This window comes from Drosophila biarmipes, chromosome 2L, assembly GCF_025231255.1.
Source record: "Drosophila biarmipes strain raj3 chromosome 2L, RU_DBia_V1.1, whole genome shotgun sequence".
NCBI lineage: Eukaryota > Metazoa > Arthropoda > Insecta > Diptera > Drosophilidae > Drosophila > Drosophila biarmipes.
In genome coordinates this window covers 20,503,627-20,526,496 of record NC_066612.1, presented here as the reverse complement: position 1 = coordinate 20,526,496, position 22,870 = coordinate 20,503,627, and the positions used below count along the sequence as shown (strand labels likewise).

The 22,870-nt window shown below is 39.6% G+C and overlaps 6 protein-coding genes across 7 annotated transcripts; 4 read left to right on the top strand and 2 right to left on the bottom strand.

Moving 5' to 3' along the window:
- The first annotated feature begins 1,254 nt into the window (after positions 1 to 1,254).
- LOC108034156 (basic proline-rich protein) lies at positions 1,255 to 6,711 on the top strand. Its single transcript, XM_017108959.3, has 3 exons — positions 1,255 to 1,354; positions 4,153 to 5,252; positions 5,334 to 6,711. The coding sequence occupies exons 2-3, from the start codon at positions 4,154 to 4,156 to the stop codon at positions 6,272 to 6,274; spliced, it is 2,040 nt and encodes a 679-aa protein (XP_016964448.1). The 5' UTR covers positions 1,255 to 1,354; position 4,153; the 3' UTR covers positions 6,275 to 6,711.
- A 110-nt stretch (positions 6,712 to 6,821) lies between these two features.
- Positions 6,822 to 10,643, top strand: LOC108033555 (uncharacterized). Its single transcript, XM_050885470.1, has 3 exons — positions 6,822 to 7,661; positions 9,783 to 10,177; positions 10,241 to 10,643. The coding sequence occupies exons 2-3, from the start codon at positions 9,784 to 9,786 to the stop codon at positions 10,465 to 10,467; spliced, it is 621 nt and encodes a 206-aa protein (XP_050741427.1). The 5' UTR covers positions 6,822 to 7,661; position 9,783; the 3' UTR covers positions 10,468 to 10,643.
- A 4,107-nt stretch (positions 10,644 to 14,750) lies between these two features.
- On the top strand, positions 14,751 to 17,560 carry LOC108033452 (uncharacterized). Of its 2 annotated transcripts, none has more exons than XM_017107786.2 (3): positions 14,751 to 14,879; positions 15,940 to 16,611; positions 16,694 to 17,560. In XM_017107786.2, exons 2-3 carry the CDS (start codon positions 16,008 to 16,010, stop codon positions 17,044 to 17,046), a joined length of 957 nt encoding a protein of 318 aa, XP_016963275.1. In that variant the 5' UTR covers positions 14,751 to 14,879; positions 15,940 to 16,007; the 3' UTR covers positions 17,047 to 17,560. The 2 variants fall into 2 exon arrangements, with proteins under 2 accessions (XP_016963275.1, XP_016963273.1); XM_017107784.2 differs by having other exon boundaries at positions 14,753 to 14,879; positions 15,940 to 16,635.
- Positions 17,561 to 17,668: 108 nt separating this feature from the next.
- LOC108033587 (uncharacterized) lies at positions 17,669 to 18,369 on the top strand. The gene is made up of 2 exons (XM_017107933.3): positions 17,669 to 17,865; positions 17,919 to 18,369. Exons 1-2 carry the CDS (start codon positions 17,730 to 17,732, stop codon positions 18,290 to 18,292), a joined length of 510 nt encoding a protein of 169 aa, XP_016963422.1. The 5' UTR covers positions 17,669 to 17,729; the 3' UTR covers positions 18,293 to 18,369.
- An 856-nt stretch (positions 18,370 to 19,225) lies between these two features.
- LOC108033396 (uncharacterized) lies at positions 19,226 to 19,764 on the bottom strand. The gene has a single exon (XM_017107714.3). It carries the CDS (start codon positions 19,742 to 19,744, stop codon positions 19,364 to 19,366), a length of 381 nt encoding a protein of 126 aa, XP_016963203.1. The 5' UTR covers positions 19,745 to 19,764; the 3' UTR covers positions 19,226 to 19,363.
- Positions 19,765 to 19,951: 187 nt separating this feature from the next.
- Positions 19,952 to 22,814, bottom strand: LOC108033247 (uncharacterized). Its single transcript, XM_017107513.3, has 4 exons — positions 21,211 to 22,814; positions 20,595 to 20,699; positions 20,447 to 20,543; positions 19,952 to 20,346 (listed from the first exon to the last, which is right to left on the bottom strand). The coding sequence occupies exons 1-4, from the start codon at positions 22,696 to 22,698 to the stop codon at positions 19,952 to 19,954; spliced, it is 2,085 nt and encodes a 694-aa protein (XP_016963002.1). The 5' UTR covers positions 22,699 to 22,814.
- Positions 22,815 to 22,870: the final 56 nt, after the last annotated feature.

Genomic DNA, 22,870 nt, shown 5'->3' with positions numbered 1-22,870 from the left:
TATTTTGAACTTATGTTTCCTAAAATTCTTATTCCGACTAATATATATTTTAAGTTTTATTGCCCTTGAGACTCTTCAACCTTTTGTTATATAACCATTGATGTCATACAAATTACGGTTTGGACTTGATCGAGCTATACAAAATTCGGTATGAAAATCATTTTTTTATTTACTTAAAAGCCCAAAACTATGCAGAAGTACGAAGAAAAACATTTTTTTAGAAAAGAATTAATAAGTTTGAAATGTACAAATTTTAAAAAGTATATTTATTGGGTCGAATTAGAACTTCAATTCCGACTCTTTACCTCGTTAAGAGTTGTTTTTGTTTCGTATTGAAATTTTGGGTAGCTTTATAATCTCGCCTTGCTGCTTGTATCTCCCTTTTGCTCCCTTTAGCTAAGTAAAGGGCATCTGATAGTCTTGACACTCGACTATAGCGCTGTTTCTTATTCTAAATATGCAAATCTAAGCATCAGCGTGTTCAGCGATTAACCCAACTAAAATGTTCTGATAAATGAAATGCTTTACTGAATTTAGCACACTTCATTTGTTTCGTTCTTCTAGATAAAAACAGCATACCCGCCTTACATCCGAAGTACCTGGTATAATAAATTCTAAAAACAAAGCGACACGAGCTCAAAACATCCAAACAAAAGCCGTTTGTATTTGTGTCCGCGCGATGATCCAACAAGAGCAATGAAGCCCACTTGGCGCTTATTAAATCCAGCAGCACCTACAACAAAAACCGACGCAGAAGCTACAACAAAGTCGTGCTATAAAGTAAATTAAACGAGAGGGTGGGTGAATGGGAAGAGAGTATGACGGTTTTTGTCATTCACATGTTGAGGTCGCTGGTTTATATGATATCATTCATTCGCAAAACTGGTTCGCGTAGTAGTAAAAGCTGAGTAATACTTTTACCGAATGGAATTCCTTTTAAAATGTATGTTTATTTTTAATGTAATTAATTTAAATTTAAATTTAAATATTTGCTTGTCTTTCATTGGGCTCTTTTTCACCACCCCTTAATCTTTGAATGGTTTTACAATACCGTTTACCATACGCAGATGTACAAAAATGCGTTTATTTATATACAATATTTAGTACTACTAGTTGAGGTATGAAAATAGACTGACAGTGCTGAAGGGTGAAACCAATTTTTATCAGTGTTCTGACCACTTCGCTCCCGCGGTCGCTGCTCATTCGCTGCTTTGCTCGCCGCAAATTGCTCCGGAGGAGAACGCCAGTCGTCAACGATTTTATACCTCGGTTCAGTTGTTCGAGAAACTTTGCACGAAACAAAAGCGAATATCGCACGCGGCAGAAACAGCTAGCGAATTCACAGAAAACCAGAGTAAATATCAAAAACAACTTATAAATTCATTAAATTTATATCCTAAGTGAAGGTGCAGTGACAAAAAAATGAAAAGGAATACCTAATTATTACTGGTTTGTTTAAGTAAGGTTGGAAGAACAATTTCATTAATTTAAGCACTAAATGCGCTTGCTTTTTTATTTATTTGTTTTTGCAATGCCTGCCCGACTCGAAGGTCACTTTATAACAAAAAGAAAACATTTTATATGGGGATTTGCGTTCAAATGCAACACGGGCCAGACATATTCCCAATCAAAATCAATTGGAAGTTCCTTAAACCCCATTCTTACAATATTTTAAATACTGAGCTCATCAGAATATATAAGCAAATATGTTTGTATTATTTGCCTATCTACACAGATATATATATATATGAATATATATATATATGAATATATATATATATATAATATATCCAGATAACATTTTCATTCTCTACTCAACAGGTTGGTTTAAAAATAGGTAATTCAATTTTGTTGACGCTAAATACATGTGTGCACTTGACAAAAAATAATGCGTACATTCGACAAGTAAAAATAAGAATAGATAGAGGGCAAACCATTACACTACACTAGGAAATACAAGCTACTAGATTAGTCATTTAAACTAAGCTTATAGTCCGATCATCATAAACACAATACTATAAAGGAATACAGTTTTTACGCGAATCGCAGTGAGCTTGGCATTAGATCAATCCCAAACGCTCGATCTTAAGAGACAGCTGCCACACCTCATAAAATCTATTGCCAAACACAAAAATACATAAATAAAGCAGCTGGCCAAATATCACATAATATATGGAGCCAAAACTGTTTTTGAAAGTCACCCACTCAAAGAAACACAAAGCAACTGGTTTTGGACGCCCAAACTTTTATTTTTTTTATCCTTCCTCTATGGGTCTTTTTATTTCTTTCATATATTATGTAAAACTTGGACAAAAAAATGATCTTTCCAATGCGCACAAATAAGTGATTCACTTATTATTAAAAAAAAAACCGTTTCAATTGAATTCCTTTAAGCAAGAGATAATCTTAAAAACGTTTGACATCAGACACAAGCACTGCGATAGCATTGAAGCTCGTATTGTATAAAGTGTCTTTTTGGTGATTATTACTAAATTTCCCGTAATTGTTGACGAATATTTTCCTGAAATTTTGTCGTTGAACCTATGCTAATCTGTTAAATGCTTTGACATCTGACACTAGCGATAAGCATTTCTAGACCAAGTCTCAGGCATTTCAATGGAATCGAGAGACAGTGGGTAAACAAACATGAGGTAAGCCACCGCGTGTAAAACAATTTTCATTTCCCCATTGACGTCACAACTGCGCATGCGTTGCAGTTCAGTGGTTTCATGAGTCACAAACGAGTTTATCACGTTTTCTGCATCGCCTGCCGTTTAAAGCATTTGCCTAAGGTATAAACAAAAATCTCTGCAGAATTGCAAAATAAGCTGTATTTTCAATGAATACAAAGTTTATTTATACGGGATTAAAGTATTGATAACATTGGCTTTTAATAAATAAGCTCTATTACAATGTTAATAGAAGTTGTCCAAGGTTTTTAGGTTGCGGTTGTAATCGCCCTTAGTTGATTGTTGGTCCCTGCGCAAATAGCCTATTCTTACAGTCAACAGAACACATTAATAAACCAGAAAGGAAGTTAACTTCGGCAAGCCGAAGTATGTATACCCTTGCAGTCATAGGAAATAATCAACTTTAGTAACACCATGTGATATTTTTAAGGATTGTTGCTGACTTCAGTGATATTAAAAAAAAATTTTTTTGACATCTTTATGTTAGAGTAGTCCGATTTTTATTAAATTCTTACAAATATAAAAAATTATATTCCCAATATTATGGGAAATCTGTCTGCCGCCCACATAACATCTCCTGAGCCGGTGGTGGCTGAGTAACCGCTAACTAATAGTCGGGGCACTCGACTATATTGCTCTTCCTTGTTTTATTTTAATTTGCTTTTAATTTTGTCATTGTTTTTCGAAATATTTTTCTCCTTCTGGCGTAAAAAAGAAAACTTCCTTTGCCCTCGCAATCCCTGACCTTTAAGTGGTTGTGCTTTTAGTTCTGGTATCCAGACTGGGTGTTTGGGAGCTGAAGGCAAAAGTCAATGGAGTGTAGCCACGCGACAAGCCGCCCAAATCAGCAAGTTAATTATCATTAAGCGACCGCCCCAGACACGCATAACGCGCTTCTAATTACGGAAAATAAAAATTGGGGCAGAGCCGTCTAAGTCTCCTGAAAATTAGGCAATCAGGGCGTGACTATTCCCGAACTGTTTAATAGGCGCCAATACTGCAAAGAAATATGGAAATTCAATTATATTCCTAGTCAGCAACACAAACTTGGGTCCACTTTCTCTGCCATAATTTTGCTTTATTATTAGCGCAAATTGAATCAATTGTTTTAAAACAAACATAAAAAAAATCCATGCTGGTTGATGATAACTGACAGTAGAAACTGGAATTAGGGTGCCGTAGGAAAAGATATATAAAAAAGTCAACCAGCTTGTCTGCATACTCGAAGATTAAATACCCTAGAACACGGTTTATAGCTGTGAAAATGTGAAGTAAAAGCTGAAGCCGAAAGAAATTAGTTTAAATAAGGTTAAGAAACTAGAATTCATTTTACTCAATGGTGAAATCAGGAATGTCAAGCTTTTTAGCTCAAAAAATTGAACAATATATTTCCTAAAAAAACTTTTTAAAAATAATCCCACTTGATATTATTGTGACTAATTGAGTTTTGATTCCATTTCAGCATGACCCTTTTCCCGACGCGCCTCACTGGCAGCCTGTTGGTTGTGGGCCTTCTAGTATTGGCCCTAACCCCCGATGACGTGCACGCCAAGTGGAAGTCCGGTGGTGGTAGCAGAAGTCGCTCTAGTTCCAGTTCCAGCAGAAGGACCCCTTCGCACACCTACTCATCCCACCCGGCTCCCTCACACTCCTTCTCCTCCCACCCGGCTCCCTCACACTCCTTCTCCTCCCACCCGGCTCCTGCTCCCCACGCAGATAATGTCAGGCTGAGTTACGGTAGTGGAACCCACTCGCAGCCGAGCAAGGTGAGCAGCTCTCAGACGCACAGCGCGGCCCCTTCAGCCCCCGCCTCGCCGATCGGCTGGAGTGTCCCTGCCAAGCCCCAAGGACCTCCGCCGGCATACTCTGCCTCGAACCCTGTGGGTGGGGCTCACACCAACATTCACGAGCGACCGCCGGCCTACAACCCGGCTTACAAGCCAGCACCGCCCAGCTATTCGGCGGCCACTCAAACGCACAGCAGCCCGAATCTGCAGAGCCCAGCCCGTCCAGCAGGAGTTGGCAGTCCCAGTTCCAGTTCGAGTGGATCCCACTACTACGGCGGAGCGCACTCCAGCACTGGGTATAGGGGCCGAAGTAACTCCACGGGCGGATATGGCTCCTCCGGTGGATACCAGCCCATCTCGGCCACCAACGCCCACAACGTGCAGTCTAGCTATCCCCGGCAGCAGTTGCCACCGGGAGCCACCTACCACCCGGCGGGACAAATTCCCGCCGGAGCCACTTACCATCCAGCGGGACACTTGCCGCCAGGGGCCTCGTACCACCCAGCGGGTCAGGTGCCGCACGGAGCAACTTACTACCCATCCGGTCAGATTCCTGCAGGTGCTACTTACCATCCCTCAGGTGGCTATCCAGCTGGCGCGTCTTACCACCCCGTCGGACAAGTGCCGCATGGAGCAACCTACTACCCGCAAGGACCCCCCGTCGCCGCAGGCCTTCCGCCCGGCGCCACCTTCCTGCCCGCCGGAGGAGCTTTGCCCGCGGGAGCCGTTTACTATCCACAGGCGCCGCAAAAGTCCTCCTCAGGCTTGGGGTTGGGTGAGTTTAAAGAGGAGTAGCACACTCATTTTAATGTGGAGTTACGGAACTTCTTATTAACTGCTTATTCCTTTCTTACAGGCACTGGTCTTATTGCCGGAGCTTTGGGTGGTGCTATCCTGGGCCACGCCCTCACCCCAACACAAACTCGTGTGGTGGATCACTCCTATTCCGGCGGTGGTGGAGGTGGAGGAGTCAGCCAGGGAGGCGACGACAAGATCATCATTATCAACAATGGACCACCCGGATCTGTGACCACCAGTGATGTGGGATCGGGCACTACGGTCATAAATACCGGAGGAAACCAAGCAGCTGGATCTCCTTCGCTACCAGTGCCACCTGTATATGCAGCTCCTCCTGCTTCAGTCTCCCAGGCCCTTCCCGTTCCTCCTGCTCCGACAGTTCCAGGCGCTGTTCCTTTAGCTCCTCTGCAACCAACACCAGCTGATCCATCGGCTCCTGTTCCTACCTCAAGAACTCCCGCTGCTCCGGGAAACACCGTTGCCCCTGGAGCTCCAGTGGCTCCAAATCCGGCGGATCCCAATGCCCCTGTTCCCCCAGCTCCCGGCGCACCCGCTGATCCGAATGCCCCACCTGCTGGCAACATTATTTGTGTGCCTGTTAAAGTTCCTGGCCCGGATCCGAACGATTCCACCAAGACGATCGAGCTAGATCAGATTGCCTGCTATCCGGCACCACCGCCGGAAATTGCTCCTCCAGCCAATGGAACCGCACCGGCGATGGAAGGAACTATTCCCGGTCCCGTTTCCGCTTCCGGATCCGTTCAACTTGCTCCATTCGAGGCCACAACACCAGTCGCCGTTCCTGAGGGGTCTGTGGCGTTGGCTCCCATCATCCCCGGAGGTCAGCCGGATATCATGAAGATGCCTGGTCTGACACAGGCTCGACTTTCGGCGGAATCGGGCCTCAGGGATGCTCATAGTATGGCGGACCGAACTATTGGCCACTTTAGCCTCATCTCCACTGTGGTAACCCTGATTGTGACCTACTGTCTCCACTAACCCATCATCACCTAACCCGTTTCATTGGCAAATGCAAAGCTTTACCTAATTTATTGCCCTTGTAGGGAACACGAGATGCGAATAGATTTATATGTCTAACTTCAAACGGTTCTCTTTTATATTTTGTATAAAAGATTACATTTTTCTAATATACTCGTAGTTTTTCTATAGTCCAACGTAAGCTACCAATAAATGTACCAAACCACTAAAAACGATATAGAATTCTTTAGGAAAAATAAAACGAAAGGGGTTGATGTAATAGTCACAGCTTAATCTAAATACTAAAACAAAGCTTTTAGAGTTCTTATCTGCATAAAAGGGACTACATAATGTACTATTTAAATTTGATTTTACATTAATATTTAAAAAAATGTTATCAAGTAGACCTATGGTTTTACTAAAATTAATTTAATAAAAAACATATTCAGTGATTACAAGCATAACGTCTTTCGTTTTCAAGGGTAAAAGCTCACGTTTTAAGTGTAAATGTTTTGAAGATCAAAATCTTACTCGAAGATTAAAATGATTTACAAGATTCGACGGACAGTATGTAACTGGTAGATGAAAGCGTTTCCCACCCTCAAAGTATTGTCGCAAACTTCGCCACTACGTGTACTGCCGTCCACAGATATATATTTCTGTGCAGAATCACTGGACAAGTTGTTCGTCTCTCAGTCCGCCCGTATTTATACTGAGATCTCGGAAACTATATAAGCTTGAAAAATTGAAGATATAACAAAACATTAATGAGTCCAGTAAAGCGTTCTTCAAATGAAGCTTAAATTTGAGAATTTGAGAATGATCACTAATAAACAGGATTTGTATTCATATCGTAACGTATTCGCCTAAACTGGCTCCTTCTTCTGGCTATCCCGCAACTTAAAAGATTATAGTATTTGTATATTTATTTAAGAACTATTTATTATTAAATCGATCATGTTTTATGTACCAGTATGACTAGACTTCAGAATTATTCCTACTTGTTTGATGACCAAAAGGTTCTTAAACCTAGTATTTTTGGTCTTATTAATTTGTGCTTGAAGGCATTATTTTGTTCTCGAAAATACTTGATTCAAGAAAAAAATACAGGACTTTTTTCTTAGTGCCCTCTTGCTTGCTTAGCTGAGTCATCTGATAGTCAATGCACTCGACTATATCGTTCTTCTTTGTTCCATTCTAATTTTAAAACGACCACAAAAAGGGAAATCACGTCATATCCGTCAATTTTATTACTTATTATGTTAAATATTTCTCAAAGACATATGACTCCTCGGGATAGCATTTAGAAGAGGCAGTTCAATGAGTGTGGTTGTGCTGTTTCGTTTGCCTTTTAAAGAGAAACCATATTTTATTAAGGAAGTCAAATTTATTTTTGTGCAGAATTCATGTGAGTTTATTAAATGTATATTTTGGTTGTGCGGCAGTTTTTAGAGTTTGGTATAGCTCTGCCCGTTAAAAAACTCATTATAAGGGCTCCTCGTTTTATAAAGCAGCATTTAAATCAAGTGTTTGTGGTGCAGCGTTCGAGGTTTTAAAATCTATTTCAAAGCTTTAAAAATAAAAATAAAACGTTTTAGGATGATTTAAATTATGGTTGTGGGTTTAACATTTAAGTTTTCGATATATCTCGTGATGTGCTTGTAAACAAACAAAAGCACCCCTCAGTTGAAAAAAAGTTCTGATATCAACTTTCGTGACGAGAATCTATAATTACTGTGGAATGCAGTCCACGTAGTGACGAAGCGCAGCAGGAAGGTGTGCGAGGGCGACTACTATGTATATATGTATGTATGTATACACGAAAAACAGAATCTATGAATGAATCAACTATAAGGCGTTTGTGGGCGTTAGAGTGGGCGTGACACATTTTTTTTAAGTCAAATTTTGTTAAAATGTTGTTTCTATCATAAAAAAATGATTTTCGCGGAGTGTCTCATTAGCAAATGCAAAGCTTTACCTAATTTATTGCCTTTCAAGGGGACACGAGATGCGAATAGATATATATGTCTAACTTCAAACGGTTCTCTTTTATATTTTGTAAAAAAAATTAGCGCGTTTGTGGGCGTTAGAGTGGGCATGGCACATATTTTTGGTCCGTCGATAGGTATTGATGAGACAAATACATTTCAGTTATCATAAAAACAGATTTTCGCGGAGTGTGGGCTTTACAGTGGACGTGGCACCCTGCCATAACAAACTTTCGCAGCGCAGGAACTGTTCTAGTGATCGACTAGTGATCCTGATCAAGAATATATTACTTTATATGGTCGAAAACGCATCCTTCTACCTGTTTCATACTTTCCGATGAATATCTTATACTCTTTTATACTCTACGAGTAACGGGTATAAAAATTAAAGGATTGTATACCAAGACTTTAAGGAAATTTATTGGCTTGCGGGAAAGAGCGGTGAAAGTAGAAAATCTGTTGAGGCGGTGGGGATACCCCAGCTGTTCACCTAAAATATGCCTCGAATAACATCAAATCAATCAAATTTCAAAAATCATTTAAAAGTAATAAGCAAAACTAGATTTTAAGGGACTTCTCAAAATAAAAATTTTATTTTGTTTGCCTGTTTGTCCCAAACTTTTATTTTAGAGTCCTTAACGATGTTAATTTTACCATTTTTAGAAAAACTTCTTAGTTTAGCGAGAAAACAACTATAAATTGATACATTTTTACACCCGTAACTTGTAAAATACTAAAGCTACAGACTATTTAAAAATTATGGGCAAATGTTTTTTTTCAATATGTGTACCTTTTGGGGTGAATAGTATTAGAGATTCCTCAACTTTTGACGTACGGCAGATTAGAACAATGCCTGAGCATTGAACATTTTTTGTGTGTATCCAAACCCTATTTGACGGTCCTGAACATTTTAGATGATGGTGCTGCTATTCAATATGTTCTGGTTTAGCTGTACGATTTTAATAAAGCGTGCCGAATGTAAAAAAATAAGAAAAGTATTCCGTATAATACATTTTCGTGATATCATTACTAGCTTCTTACCTTATTTAGAGTTCCTGTTGTTTATAATTGTCTATTACCAAACTACACTTTCTATATTTTTCTCATGCTTTTTTAATTGTGTGAGGAATGGTGTGAACACCACGTTTTAAATTAAAACGGTAAACCGAGTTTGTTTCTGTTAGGCTAAAGAGCAATTACTATCCTATTCATTTGCCACAATGAATGCTCTTAATGCATCAATGTTCAAAAACAATATTTGGAACTAAAATACAAAGAACAGTATACGAAAGTTAACAATTTTTTCTATTTAACTTTGCGAATATATAATTCCTAGGAGTGTCCTCAGATTGCTACGCTTCCGCAAAAAAGTATAGACGAGTCGCTAAACCCTTATCCATCTGTCTTAAAAAGTAGTACATAAGTTGGAAGAAGCCGGATCTAAACACTGTATCCTATAACTCTATAATATATATCTCATATCCAAAAAGTTGACTGAAAATGATATGATTAGTAGAAATAAATCGTTGGATCTATTTCAGAATGTCCCTGTGTCCGAGGGGGTTCGATGGAGGTTTTATGGTGATGGTGTTGCTTATATTGGCCCTATCCACTGGTGATGCACAAGCCAAGAGCAACCGCACGGCCAGCAGTCGCAAAAGCTCCAGTTTTATTTCAGGACCTTCGCACCACTCGTCTTTTAATTCTCCGATCCCCTTGGATTCCAAGCCTACGACTCCCTTAGCTTCCGTTCCCTTACGCATCTTGACATCTGCTCCTCCGTACAATTTGGCTCCCGCAGCTTATGGAAACACATCTTATCCGAGAGGACTAAACGTCCGAGGGCTCCCCAAGGACCCCGTCCCCCAGCCCGCCAAGGGACCTAGGCTACACGGGGATGTTTCACTGGCACCTAAAAAGTCGGCCAAAGCCTCGGGTAAGCCTGATGAAAAATGTACCTTTTTCCAGAAGTACTGAAATGAATTTCGTTTTCCTGCAGATGTGGGTGCGGACTTGGGTAACTTTTTGGTCAGCAAGATAAAGCATTTCTTCGGTGGAACTACAGGAGGAAGCGCTGCTTCAAACCAAACAGTTAAAGCTGCTTCAGAACCCGCCAGTTCTGATCAGATCCGTTCATCCGGCGTCCATCTATCAAAGCCAATTTGCGGACACTTTAGCCTCATAACCATTATGGTCACATTGATTGTGGCCTACTGTGTCCACTGAAATTGATATACTATACATATAATTGACGTCGAATTTTAAACTCTTCTCAAAAATAATAATTTAATATTGATGAACAAAATTGTATCGTTATTAAAATCTCCAATACGCTTATTTTTATACGAAATATGAAACTTGTTATAATACTTTCTTTGGTGCTTGAAGCGACTTACTTTACGTGAACCTTTTTTTTATATATGTATACGAGTATATAAGAAAGGATACTATCAAAAACTGAATCATTTTTTCAATAAAATAAGTTTACAAAAAATTTATGCAACATTTTTCTGTTTTTAAAGTGCAAACGCAGTTTTGTTAATAATGTCTATTAATATATGAGCAGTCTTCAAGAAAAAAATCTTTTTTTGTAACAAAGACCTTTTAATTGTTTTGGGTGACTTTAATCTATTAATATTTCTTGGTCTCCTCTTGCCACTTGTCCGTCCTTTATCCGTCCATCATTTTCTGTTGGGCCTTTTAGAATTATTGTAAGAGCAAGTAAGGTTTATACGAAATTCCTTAAATAGACAGTTAGGTCTTGTTTATGTTTCAGACCCTTATGAAGTCACGGTATGTCGAATTGACGCTCTTGGCGTACCTGAAGACCAATATCATCCAAAAATGAATCAATTAGTTTCTCCAATTATAATGAGATTATTACAGATACACTGAACTATTCTATATAGCTTTAAAACCATTCTTGCGTTCTTAATTTATTTATTTATTTATTTATTAAAACCTTAAAGGCCTCCTTGGTTTACCAATGAGATTTGGCACCCCCACTCTAACGCTCACAAACCGCCCAAAACTGTGGTGGCCACAGCTGTCATGGTAGAAATTTTTTTTTGCCATAATATATTTGTCTCATTAAAACCTAAAATGCTTAAAACTGTCTGCCGCCCACATAACATATACCAAAATAGCCGGTAAGTGGCGCTTTACAATATTCTTTTCCTCCGTCAAGCTGAGTAATGGGTTCCTGAAAGTCGAGGAACTCGACTATAGCGTTCTTCCTTGTTATCTCTGTGATTACTGAAAGTTATCGTTTAAGAGATTTAGAAGCAACAACGCCAACTTGTTCTCCCGGTTATGGGGTCGGAAACGTCTCCTTCACTGTGTTGCAAGCTTCTGACTGAAATAATTATACCCTCTGCAAGGGTATAAAAATTATATCTTCGTTTAACCTCCTACGCATGGAAATAATATTTTTTATTTGGTTTTGAATTTCGAATGGAATTTTATCAAAATCGGACGACTATAGCTGCAATAGGAACGATCGGAAGATTATCCGAAATAAAAATTATATTTTTGGTGTTTTTTAACATATAACCTTCTAAGCTGGAAAATAACATTTTTTAATTAGTTCTGATTTCAAATTAAATTTTATTAAAATCGGACAAATATGAAACAAATTATAGCTTTGGGGCTTTTTGCCATATCCTTAAAAATTTCACATGGTGTTACTAAAGTTGATTATTTTTTATAACTGCAACGGTATACAAACTTCGGCTTGCCGAAGTTAACTTCCTTTCTTGTTTAAATGATAACTTTTGTGTTTTTGAACATATAAGCTCCTGCGCTTGGAAATAACATTTAATTCCTTTTCATAACGACTATATTATATAGCTGTCAAAGTTCAGAAAATTGTTGGGTAAATAATATGAAACAAATTATAGGTTCGGTGTTTTCTGACATATTATCTTTTAATTTTGGAAATAATTTTTATTCTATATTTTTTAGAATTTCGAATTAAATTTAATAAGAATCGGTCAACTCTAACATACAGCTGCTAAAAAAACGGTCACAGATATTATGAAATAATTTTTATACCCGTTACTCATAAAGAAAAGGGGATATATGATTCGTCGGAAGAAAGAAGCGTTTCCAAAGTATATATATTCTTGATAAGGATCACTTGCCTAATCGATCTAACCATGTCCGTCTGTCCGTTCGTCCGTATGAACGCTAAGAGCTCGAAAACTATAAGATCTAGAACAGTCAGGCTTGGAATGTAGATTCCTGGGATTCCTACGTAGCGCAAGTTCAGCAGGGTGCCACGCCCACGCTAACGCCCAAAATCCGCAAAAATCTGTAGCGCCTACTGTTTTTAGATGGAAAAAAAATTATAACTGGAATGTATTTGTCACTCCCACACCCACTCTAGCGCCCACAAACCGTCAAAAACTGTGGTAGCCACAGTTGTCATGCTAAAATTTTTTTTTTCCAGAACGTATAAACATTTAAAATTTTGGCTTGCCGAAGTTAACTTCCTTTCTTGTGAGATCTTAGAATGTCATTCTGTTACAAAAAAATATGGATATTGCTGAGGAGTCAAGCTTTTGGTTTCGATACTGATTATAAGAATAAGGATAAGAAGGTTGAGACCCGCCCACAACACATCAAACAGTGGGGAACAAAATTGGGTATAAGTTGTTAGGATTGGTTTATTTACTTCTTTCATATATGTATAAGTTATTACTAACGCAATGGAACCTAAACTTTTTTGACAATTCTTTTTGATATTTAGTGACAACATATTATGCAAAACATCCCCACATCCAATTCTGTTCGGAAAGCAAAAATCAAAAACTCGCATGTATTCATTGTCTTCCCATGAAAAAGGAAATGACTGAAATGGCTAATCTTCTTGCTGTTTCAGTTTCTTGAAGAATTAAAGGATATTTTGTCTTCAGACGATTGCTGTATAAAACGAATATGAATAAAACCAATACCACAAACTAAATAGTTTATTTTTATTACAAGATGATGCATAATACTTTTCAAATTATGGTTTTTGTCATACGTGACGTGAATCATTTTATATAAATAAAAGTTAAAAATGGCATTTTTTGACGATGCTGCGGCATGGAATGTCTTTACAAAAAAAAAGTGGCATCGTCACCATAATAACTTTTACTCTGGTGGCTTATTGGTGCTTCTGATATTGGCCCTAGTGACGCATAATCATCATTCACAATATTTCTAAGCAAAATAATTTGCACAAAAAAAAGGTCAATGCTTAGGCGGTGTAAAATACTCTAGCTGGTAAATATGGCCGTTTTTGTTGATTAATAACCAAAATCTCAAAATTATTTTAAAATGCCTTTCTAACGACGTAAAGCACAAGCAGGTAGCTTTGGTATTTCACAAGTTAAGGATATACAAAATTTAACTTTTTATAGCTGTTTTTTGTTCCAAAATAGATAGTTTTTCCAAATGTGGTAGAACTAATGTTTCTTATATTAAGCTCTTTAACATTGTCTAGAATTTTCAAGACTCTAAAATAATGTTTAGGGACAAACTTACAAACAAAATATAATTTTCATTTTGGGAGAACCCCGAAAATCTGGTTTGCGTATTACTCTTAAACAGAGCATCCGATTTTGAGGTGACATTCGACGCGTATTTTGATTGAGAATACAACTAGGTTAATAGCGGGGGGTAATTATCCCCAACAGATCAAATTTCCAAGTTTTAATTTACACTTTCACCACTTTTTCTTCCACGTTAATTAAGTCTTGGTATGCAATTCTTTTAGTTTTTGCAATGTGGACTGCCGTCCACAGAGATAAATATCTGAGGATCTTTGTACAGTTATATGGAAAGCGCTCACCATATTAACCAAAATATAATGAAAAATCGTTCTCTCCAGTCATATTACGGTTCGATTCAAAGTGAATTCACGTTGTTATTGTTATTAGATATCGTTTATTCTTTTAAAACCTTTGATATGTAATTTACACACAAAAATATAACTATAGGAACAATTAATTCCTAAAGTCCTTATTTAGCCGAACATTTTTGTATATGGACCAAATATACAAAAATGTTCGGCTAAATAAATGTATATGTAAATAAATATAAAATACAAACAAAAAGTATTAAAAAAGATAACCAAAATATTATATTAAAAGAAATAGGCAAAGGGTACAGCAGTAAATAAAGGGTGGTCAAAAGTATTTACACAAAATAAAAATGAAATATACTCGTAACTTAAACTTACTTCGTTTAACTCTTGGCATCAATGAAAAGGTAAATGAGAGGTAAAATGCCGATTGAAGTTTTAAGTTTTTTTTTAGTCGAATCCAGCCTCAGGGTGGACTCGAACCTGGAACTCAAATCCACTACCCTGAGCGACCAACATACGCAGAGCGCCGCAGCCCGCTTTGAAGCACATTAGCAATACGTCTTTTGGGTCGATACCTTTTCGTCAACGTCATTCAAGAATCGACAATTAAGAAAAAAATTTAATTTTCACTGTTTTTCAGCGCGGATTTTGCACAAATTACGCCGCCTGTGTATGGAATTTCAGTTTAAGTCGGACTCCCTGCCAGTCTGGTTGTACTTTTGCCTTTCCTCCTAGAAAAAATCGTGTTTCATTAAGGAACCTTAATTTGTTCCTGTGCAGTATAAAGGTGAGTTTCTAGTATACTTTTGGAGCTTAATCCAGTCAAACCACTTTATTGATAAAAAGAAATAACAAATCAAGTAAAATGGGACTAAAATATTCCTAAGAATTTCCTGCGAACAATTTACTTAAATTTTAAAACTTTATCAGCGTGATCACGCACCCTCAACATAAAAAAGTTCTGATATCGCCCTTTGTGACGAATAATTCTTTTTAATTTACATAGCTAAATATATACACTTTTTTAAATGTTCTCATTCTGCCCGCTGCAGTCAAATATTTCAGCTTCTCGCATTAAAGGATTATTTTATTGAAGAGTATCGAATGAGAACATTTTAGAAAGTATATTTGTTTATACCCGTTAATCCTAGAGTAAAAGTGTATACTAGATTCGTCGGAAAGTATTTAACAGGTAGAAGAAAGCGTTTCCGACCCCATAAGGTATATATATTCTTCATCAGGATCAATAGCCGGGTCGTTCTAGATATGTTCCTCTGTCTGTCTGTCCATATGAATGCTGAGATCTTGAAAACTATAAGAGCTAGAAGAGGGAAGACTTGGCATGCAGATTCCTGGGCATCCTGCGCAGCGCAAGTTTGTTTCAGCGGGGTGCCACGTCCACCCTAACGCCCACAATCCGCGAAAATCTGTATCGTCTACAGTTAATATGATTATTATGATAGGATCACGCCCACTCTAACGCCCACAAACGGCTTAAACGCTTAAATCTGTCTGCCGCCCATATAGCATCTACTGAAATAGCCGGTAGGTGGCGCATTAAAATATCGCTTTGCTGGTTACAGATCTCCATTTCCCAATTTCACTAAAGTGTAGTTAGTGCATAAGGAACAAATGAAATCCGGAGTGACTTCGAAATATTTTCATTTTTATTTTCACTTGTGAAAAAGCGGACGTCCCATAAAAATATCTACATGGAGTGTCACTTGTTCTTCACTCGTGCAAGCTGAATTGTTATCGTTATTCACAAGCTGATTCACATGTGAAACTTATTTTCGGAACTGAACGGAAAGCTAGTTCGATTTTTTCAAAATAATTTTGTGAAAAAGTTTCTTACTTCCAGAGAGAAGATTGCAATAACAGCATTCGGTTATCATCTACCTAGATTGAATTGAAGATGCCATTGTATCAGAGACGTCTCAGAGCCAGCCTACTAATGGCGGGGCTCCTGATGTTAGCTATATCCTTGGATGCTGTTCATGCCAAGTGGGGGTTAAACATTTTCAAGGGCGGAAAGATAGCCTCGTCGGTCCCTGCTTTGCCCATTGGATGGAATGTCCCTATGAAGCCTAAAGTTCCTTTGGGAACTGGAGCCATACAAAGCCTTCCTGGGAAAGGGGGTAGTTTCAGTGTAAGAAATTTCGACTCGACGGGAATCGGATCCCATTCGCTGCCTTCAGACGCCGCCTGGCTTTCTGCTTGGAAAATCAGCAGAAAGCCCCTAGCAACTCCACCGACGACTTTCCATTTTTACGAGCATTCGCTGACCCATAATTCGGATTTCAAGCCAGTAGACACACCAAAGCAGAGCAATAAGAACCAGCACACGAATTCCCACACTAAAGAAGGCGACACTTCCAGTTCAAATGATTTCGATATCGATGAACTTATTTCCCTCATTGACTCCGTGGACCTAGATGACTCCACAGGCATGAACGAAACTCTGCCTGCCAAAACCGTTCCCAATTCGAGTACGACGCAAAGATCTGGCATGCCAGTGGGTGAGTCTAAAAAGGAAACAAAAGGTCAGGATCTCCTCACTAATTTAAATATATAGATTTTAATTTATATTATTTTATACAGTCACTGGTCTCTTTGATGGTGCATTGGATGGTGGTATCCTGGGTCCCGAACTTAAGGTTGGAGAAGACAAGAACATCAGAACTCTCACCGCCACGGATTTGAAATTGGACGAATCCATGATAGCTACCGAAGGGACCCAAAAAACGGATCCTTTTCGAATGCCAGTTGCAAGTTCAGCCTCTGCTCGTACAACTGTTCACCTAACTGGCTTAAATGAGCTCTCCAAATTGGTACAGTTTGCTTATTATGCCTGGTTTGGTCCAGATAACCGCAATCCAGCAGAGCATATCTTTAGAAATTTAAGCCTCATCTCCATGGGCGTTACCCTACTTGTGTTCTTCTGTCTAAACTGAAAGGAGACCTTCTTACCACTGGTGGTTTAAAAAGGTCAGGTGTAAATTAAAAAAGCAACTAAGAACAACACTTTTTTTCTTTAAACAAGTTTTTGGCTACATCGTAAAAATGTTCAACCAACCATTTATTTTGCGATCGAAATAATTCCCTAAATTATTGAATTCCTGAATTGTGGTCAGCTGTTTATCAGCTGTTCCACACGAACTCAATTTTCAAGCCTTTTAGGAGGCTAACAACCTTTGGGTGGTCTTCTTATTCATGCAAAGGCTATGGCAACCCTTTAGCCTTTTTATCCCCAGCAATCATTATTCGCTCTAAAATCAAACAAAAAAGTATATTTTAGTTTCTTTTTTTTACCATGGTAACACTATAATATTGCACCATTATGGGACAAAACATTCTGTTAAACTTAAACTAATCAGCAATTCAACAGATTAGTTACTAGGCATTTGCAAGCAAACCTTTATATATTAAGGGAATAAATAAGTAAACTTGAAATCATTTAATATATATACGATTTATTGCAGTAAATAAATATTCTTGGGCATGTCTCCATGAAAATACCAATAAGCCAGAGTTCCCACCCTCTAACTTGCAGCCCTAAAAAATCTTTAGCCAATCAAGTTGGCCAAGGCAAAATGTCATATCACTCGAGGGAAACTGAAAACTATTTTCTTTAACGATGGACAGGAAACGAAAGCTCAGCGAGCGCAACTTGGATATCCGTACAGATATGCAGTTTGTGAAGAATCTGGTTAGGGACCTTCAAGTGGAGGCAGAGCCGGAGGTACGTGGCGTTATCCTAGACCTGGCTTACAGTAAGTTGAACCCCGAGAGTAAAGGCAAATGTTATATTATATTATTGCTTTAGCTTTGGCGAGGGACAAACTGGTGGAGGCCAAACGATTCGCCACGCTGGCGAACCATTCCAACGTAAGTGTCGAGGATCTGAAGATGACGCAGCTGGACCGGACCGACGAGCTGAAGGGAAAGTGCAGCCAGGAGCCTCCACCCATGCCGAGTACGAGCCGGGGACTAATGCTGCCCTCCCTTCGCCACTGTCAGCCGGGCATGATGGCCGATCTGGAGGGCAAGGAGTCTAAACAGGCTCCTGCGCCACCTGATGCTGCCGCTGGCGGCTTCAGCAACTCTAGTTCTAGTTCAGTGTCACCCATGATAGCTTCCGGGCTCCAAAGACTCTACCATCCGAACGGGCAGCCCTCAACGCCTCGAGTCCCGAAATAGGGTTAGCAAAAATAAGTAGACTACGAACATTCTAACCTCAAATATGCTATGTATCTAAATAAATATACATAGGTATACCTAGTTCTCGAATGTATGAAAAGGGGTATATTGTATGCGGGGAAGAGTATGTAACAAACGGAAAGAAGTGAAGTATGCGTTTTTTAAACAGAATCACGAGGTGAGTTGACTTATTTTAATTTTTAAACCCTTGCAGAGGGCATAATGATTTCAGTCAGAAGATTGCAACGCAGTGAAGGAGACGTTTCCGACCCCATAAAGTATATGTATTCTTGATAAGCGTCACAAGACGAGTCGATCTAGCCATGTCCGTCTGTTTCTACGCAAACTAGTCTCTCAGTTTTAAAGCTATCGGGCTGAGACGTTCCCAAAAGCCTTCTTTCTATTTCAGGTAGTATAAAAGTCGGAACCAGCCGGATCGGACAACTATATCCTATAGCTCCCATAGGAACTATCGGGGAAAAAATTAAAAAATATATATATCTTTCGTGTTTTTAAACATATACCTTTCCAAGCTTGGATATAACATTTTTAAATAAGTTCTGAATTTCGAATTAAATTATAGCTTTGGGGCTTTTTTACATATTATCTTATAATATTAGGAATATAAATTTTTATATTTTAAAGAATTTCGAATTCAATATAATAAAATTAGTTTTAGCGCAACTCGCTAAGGTCCGCCTAGAGCCCGCATTTAACCCATTCTAGCCATTTAAAAATATTTCAAATCAACTTTAAGGCGAACCGAAATCAGAACCTCTGGCGACTAGATTTTAAAAGCAAAATGGTACAATGTTCCTCTACTAGTGCCCTGGGAGCCCATGCTCGCATCACCAATTCCACTTCACGCAATGTTCTGTCTGGCTATAGTTAGAATTCCGCATGAACATTCTCCTAGTTTATTTGCTTCATCAATGATTTTTTCAGTGTACACTTTATTCTGCCAGGATTAAAGTAGTTAGCTATGAAACTCTGATTTGTTTACCTTCTCTCGAACATTGCCGTGTTTTTCGCTTAAAATCTTAGCCTGAACGGCAGTCCGATGCAGTACTACTATTTCGAGCCAAGCCCAGGGTCGGTCACTGCATCTTCACTGTTGTTTACCAAGTCGTCGATGCCCTGCTGCAAGTCGTCCGAGAAGCGGTTGTAGTACAAGGGCACTGTGACACCCAGGGCGGTAAAGGTCTTCTTGACCGTCTCGTTCCAGGCATCCACCATGGACTCCTGCCACGGCTTGACCTCCACGTCGGGGTCGCACTTCTCGCACCGCCAGCAGCAGAACCGGCCCATCAGGTCCTCGGCAAAGGGACTCACCTCCCGTTTGGCGCCTTCGAACAGCTCCTGCGTGTGGTCGGCTCTTTCCCAAATGCCCAGCTCTTGGGTGCCATAGACGGCGCCAGCCACCAGCGCCAATCGGAAAAGGAGGAAAGCCATTGGATGGAGATAGCTAACACAAATTTTGAATAACTTAACGTATACAAATATATTGTTTATTTTTTCGAAATTTTGACAACTAATTTGGTTGCTTTTGGGAACACAGGCATAAATATTGTCGAGAAATGAAGTAAAGTTTTGTTGTTTTTTTGTATAATTTATTGATAGCTATCCCTTTGGGCAAGCAGTCGTGCCTTACGAATATACCTAGTCAGAGGAACCAGTGCTCGTTCTAAGCGTAGATTCAAGTTTGTCAATTTTTCTGAGCAGATCGTCGTGTTGCTCCTTCAATTCTTGCACCCGATCCCGCTTCACCAGAATGAGGTTCACTGTTAGATCGAAGTCCGCTAGTAACTTTGGATAGCACATAATCCCAGCTTTTTGTCGGACTTCGTTGATTTTGGCGAGAAGTTTGTTGTGCTTTAGGTTACAGGTGTATAAGTGGTCCCGCAGTGCCAAATGTTGTTGCTGTTTCTTACGCAGCTCTGCTTTGGCTACCCGAAATTTGCGACTCAGCAACTTTCGGCAACATCTCAGATGGGAAGTAGTATGAATTTTGGATTTTATCAGAGCATACATTCGGTGCAGCTCTGCATTCCTGTCTGCATTAAGCCAACACAGACGATTAGATTTATAGTAAATACTTTAATTATCGCAGCTCACAGTAGTGGGATATACGAGTATGTTTTGTTTTATACTCACTAGTTAGGGTGTTCGTCAACTGCTGAACGTCGGTTTCAGTTGAGAGATACGTGTCCAATTTCACTTCTCCAGAAATGGTCTCTGTTTCGTCTATTTTCTATAGCAAGGATCATTAGATTATCCAAAATGCTTTTATAGTACCTCTTACCTGTTTAATGTAGGCATTGTTGTGCTGCTTAATAATCAAAGCAAGACGAGTTTCGGACATAAGATCACGCTTTTTTCTCATTTGACGTAATGCGGTCTCAGTTACCTATTTAATGAGTTATTAAAAAAATTAATAACATTTTTAATTGTACCCGTTACTCGTTAAGTAAAAGGGTGCATTCGGGGAAAAGTATGTATTATAGCCATGTACGCCTGTCCATGTGCACGCTGTAATCTCTGAACCTACAAGAGCTAGAGAGCGGAGATTTCAGATTTAAATTCATTATCTTGGTACGCATCACATATTTGCTAAGGGGTCAATGCCGTGCCCACTCTGACGCCCAAGAATTCTACAGTTGAAATAAACATTTCATATACCTATCGATGAACCTAAAAACCCAACTTTAAACCTAAAATGATCGTCTATATGAGCGCTGATGTCTGGGAAACTATAAAAGAGAGTTTCAAATTTAGATTCCTTAGCCGAATGGGGTCCAATGTTTTCATGCTGAAAAACACATTTTAGAAGAAATGTATTGGTCTCGTCAATATGTATCGATGAATCCAAAAAAGTGGAACCAGTTTTCGAGAAAATATCTTCCTTTAAAAATGCTTACGAATTTAAGGCGATCTGAGGTTTGGGGCTGGCAGAAAATGGTTTTCCTTATAATCTGCTCCATCTCCTCGACCCTCTCACTGTCCTCCGCCTGCAACTGCTCCAATTTTCCGAGAAGACTATCCCTCTCCGCCACGAAAATTTCCTCAGCCTCCCGTTCCCGTTGCAGCCAGAGGTCCAACTCGTACAGGGCACCCATATAACGCCTTTGATGGGCCTCGTTGATCGAGAAGCCTTTGCTCGGCGTTACCAGGGAATATTTAAACCGGCGCAAGTGGTGCTCGGTCAGACGCTTGGTTAGCAATTCGTTTTCGTACCTTTCCCAGGTATTATCGTCAACTTCCTTCAAAAGCCGATCCAGGAGCTTACTCTTGTCCAGGCTTTTGGACAGAACATAGACAGGATTTTCGAACTTGTGCACCACTTTTTCGATCAGTCCATTCAAATAGCTCTGGACAATTTGATCAATTGGAAAAGTCACATGGGAACGAACGTGAGTAGAAGTCTGGGAAGACCACGAGCCAGACGAAAATTCGGTAAAGGTAGGTATAACACTGGATTTCAACCCCGTTCTCTCCAATTCCCATTCGCTGTCGTCATCAGACTCCAGCTCTGAGGCCGATAGCGAAGGCGGACTTTGCCCATCGGGATCGTCTGGAGGTAAAACTTCTTCGTAATCGGGCTCGGTTTGCTGTATGCTATCAGCCAAGCTGATGGAGGAGTTGCTAGCTAACGGATCCCGGAACCTCCCGAGGTCCTTATTGTCCTCCTTCCTTGTTTTAATCTTTCCGATCGTCGAGGTTGAACTCAGCTCGTCCCAATTAGGTATGTGCCTGATGTTCTGGAGTAGGTTTAATCGCATCCTTATGTTCGAGTCGGAGGATACACTCATCTGGCTATCGCGCATACTCGTGATCGCATCTTCAGAGTCTGTCCTCTCGCCTTCGCTCTGGGCGTTTTCATCTTCCTCCGATGTGGCATTCGTACTCAAATATTCATCTTCACTGTCGTCACTTTGCGTGGGTCCAGTTATTACCTGGGCACTATAGTTTGTTTGATCTTTTTTGATCTTGTAGATACGGGATGGCTCTACTTCAAAAGTACCTAATTTTTTGATGACCCATTTTCCTGGGACTATGGAGGAATTCATCGAGATCTGCGACATTCCAGGTTTCTTGCTGTCAGCAGATCTCGCCATCTTAAATGAATTTTTCCGCGGAGAGGGAGCTACATGTGTTGGGGTTGGGGTATTCAAGCCACTTGTCATGGCAGAATCCTCCGAGTCCATACTCACGCTCAAGGTGGATAGCGATCTTGTGGGCACTAAAGAGCCCGAGGATGAAGGCCTCTCAACCTTTGACCCTACATTCTTAACGGTTTTCTGCACTTGTTTTTCCCACACTTGTTTAGGTATCCTCGCAGATCTTCTGCTTCTGTCAGGAGTGCCACCCTTCACGCCTTCGAATTTGGCTTGTCTGGTCTTGGTCATTTTCCGAAGGTCGAGGAATACGTGCACTCGTGCAAAAACTGCACGGTGCAAAAAATGTAAAATTATAAAGAACAAAAACAAACGTGGTAGACTTAAATAATGAGTAATGTGAACATGTTTGATTGAAAAATCGCATGAGGAAAGGTTGATTTTCATAAAAGTCGCTTGTGTG

Bases quoted from the DNA above. Each gene is read 5' to 3' on its own strand.
- LOC108033555 (XM_050885470.1), top strand. From the start codon at position 9,784: ATGTCCCTGTGTCCGAGGGGGTTCGATGGAGGTTTTATGGTGATGGTG. The intron at 10,178-10,240 runs GTAAGCCTGATG...GTTTTCCTGCAG, and splicing joins AAAGTCGGCCAAAGCCTCGG to ATGTGGGTGCGGACTTGGGT.
- LOC108034156 (XM_017108959.3), top strand. From the start codon at position 4,154: ATGACCCTTTTCCCGACGCGCCTCACTGGCAGCCTGTTGGTTGTGGGC. The intron at 5,253-5,333 runs GTGAGTTTAAAG...CCTTTCTTACAG, and splicing joins CTCCTCAGGCTTGGGGTTGG to GCACTGGTCTTATTGCCGGA.
- LOC108033247 (XM_017107513.3), bottom strand. From the start codon at position 22,698: ATGACCAAGACCAGACAAGCCAAATTCGAAGGCGTGAAGGGTGGCACT. The intron at 20,700-21,210 runs GTAAGCATTTTT...CTCATTAAATAG, and splicing joins CCTCAGATCGCCTTAAATTC to GTAACTGAGACCGCATTACG. The intron at 20,544-20,594 runs GTAAGAGGTACT...TCCTTGCTATAG, and splicing joins ACAATGCCTACATTAAACAG to AAAATAGACGAAACAGAGAC.
- LOC108033452 (XM_017107784.2), top strand. From the start codon at position 16,008: ATGCCATTGTATCAGAGACGTCTCAGAGCCAGCCTACTAATGGCGGGG. The intron at 16,636-16,693 runs GTCAGGATCTCC...TATTTTATACAG, and splicing joins GTCTAAAAAGGAAACAAAAG to TCACTGGTCTCTTTGATGGT.
- LOC108033396 (XM_017107714.3), bottom strand. From the start codon at position 19,744: ATGGCTTTCCTCCTTTTCCGATTGGCGCTGGTGGCTGGCGCCGTCTAT.
- LOC108033587 (XM_017107933.3), top strand. From the start codon at position 17,730: ATGGACAGGAAACGAAAGCTCAGCGAGCGCAACTTGGATATCCGTACA. The intron at 17,866-17,918 runs GTAAGTTGAACC...TTATTGCTTTAG, and splicing joins TATCCTAGACCTGGCTTACA to CTTTGGCGAGGGACAAACTG.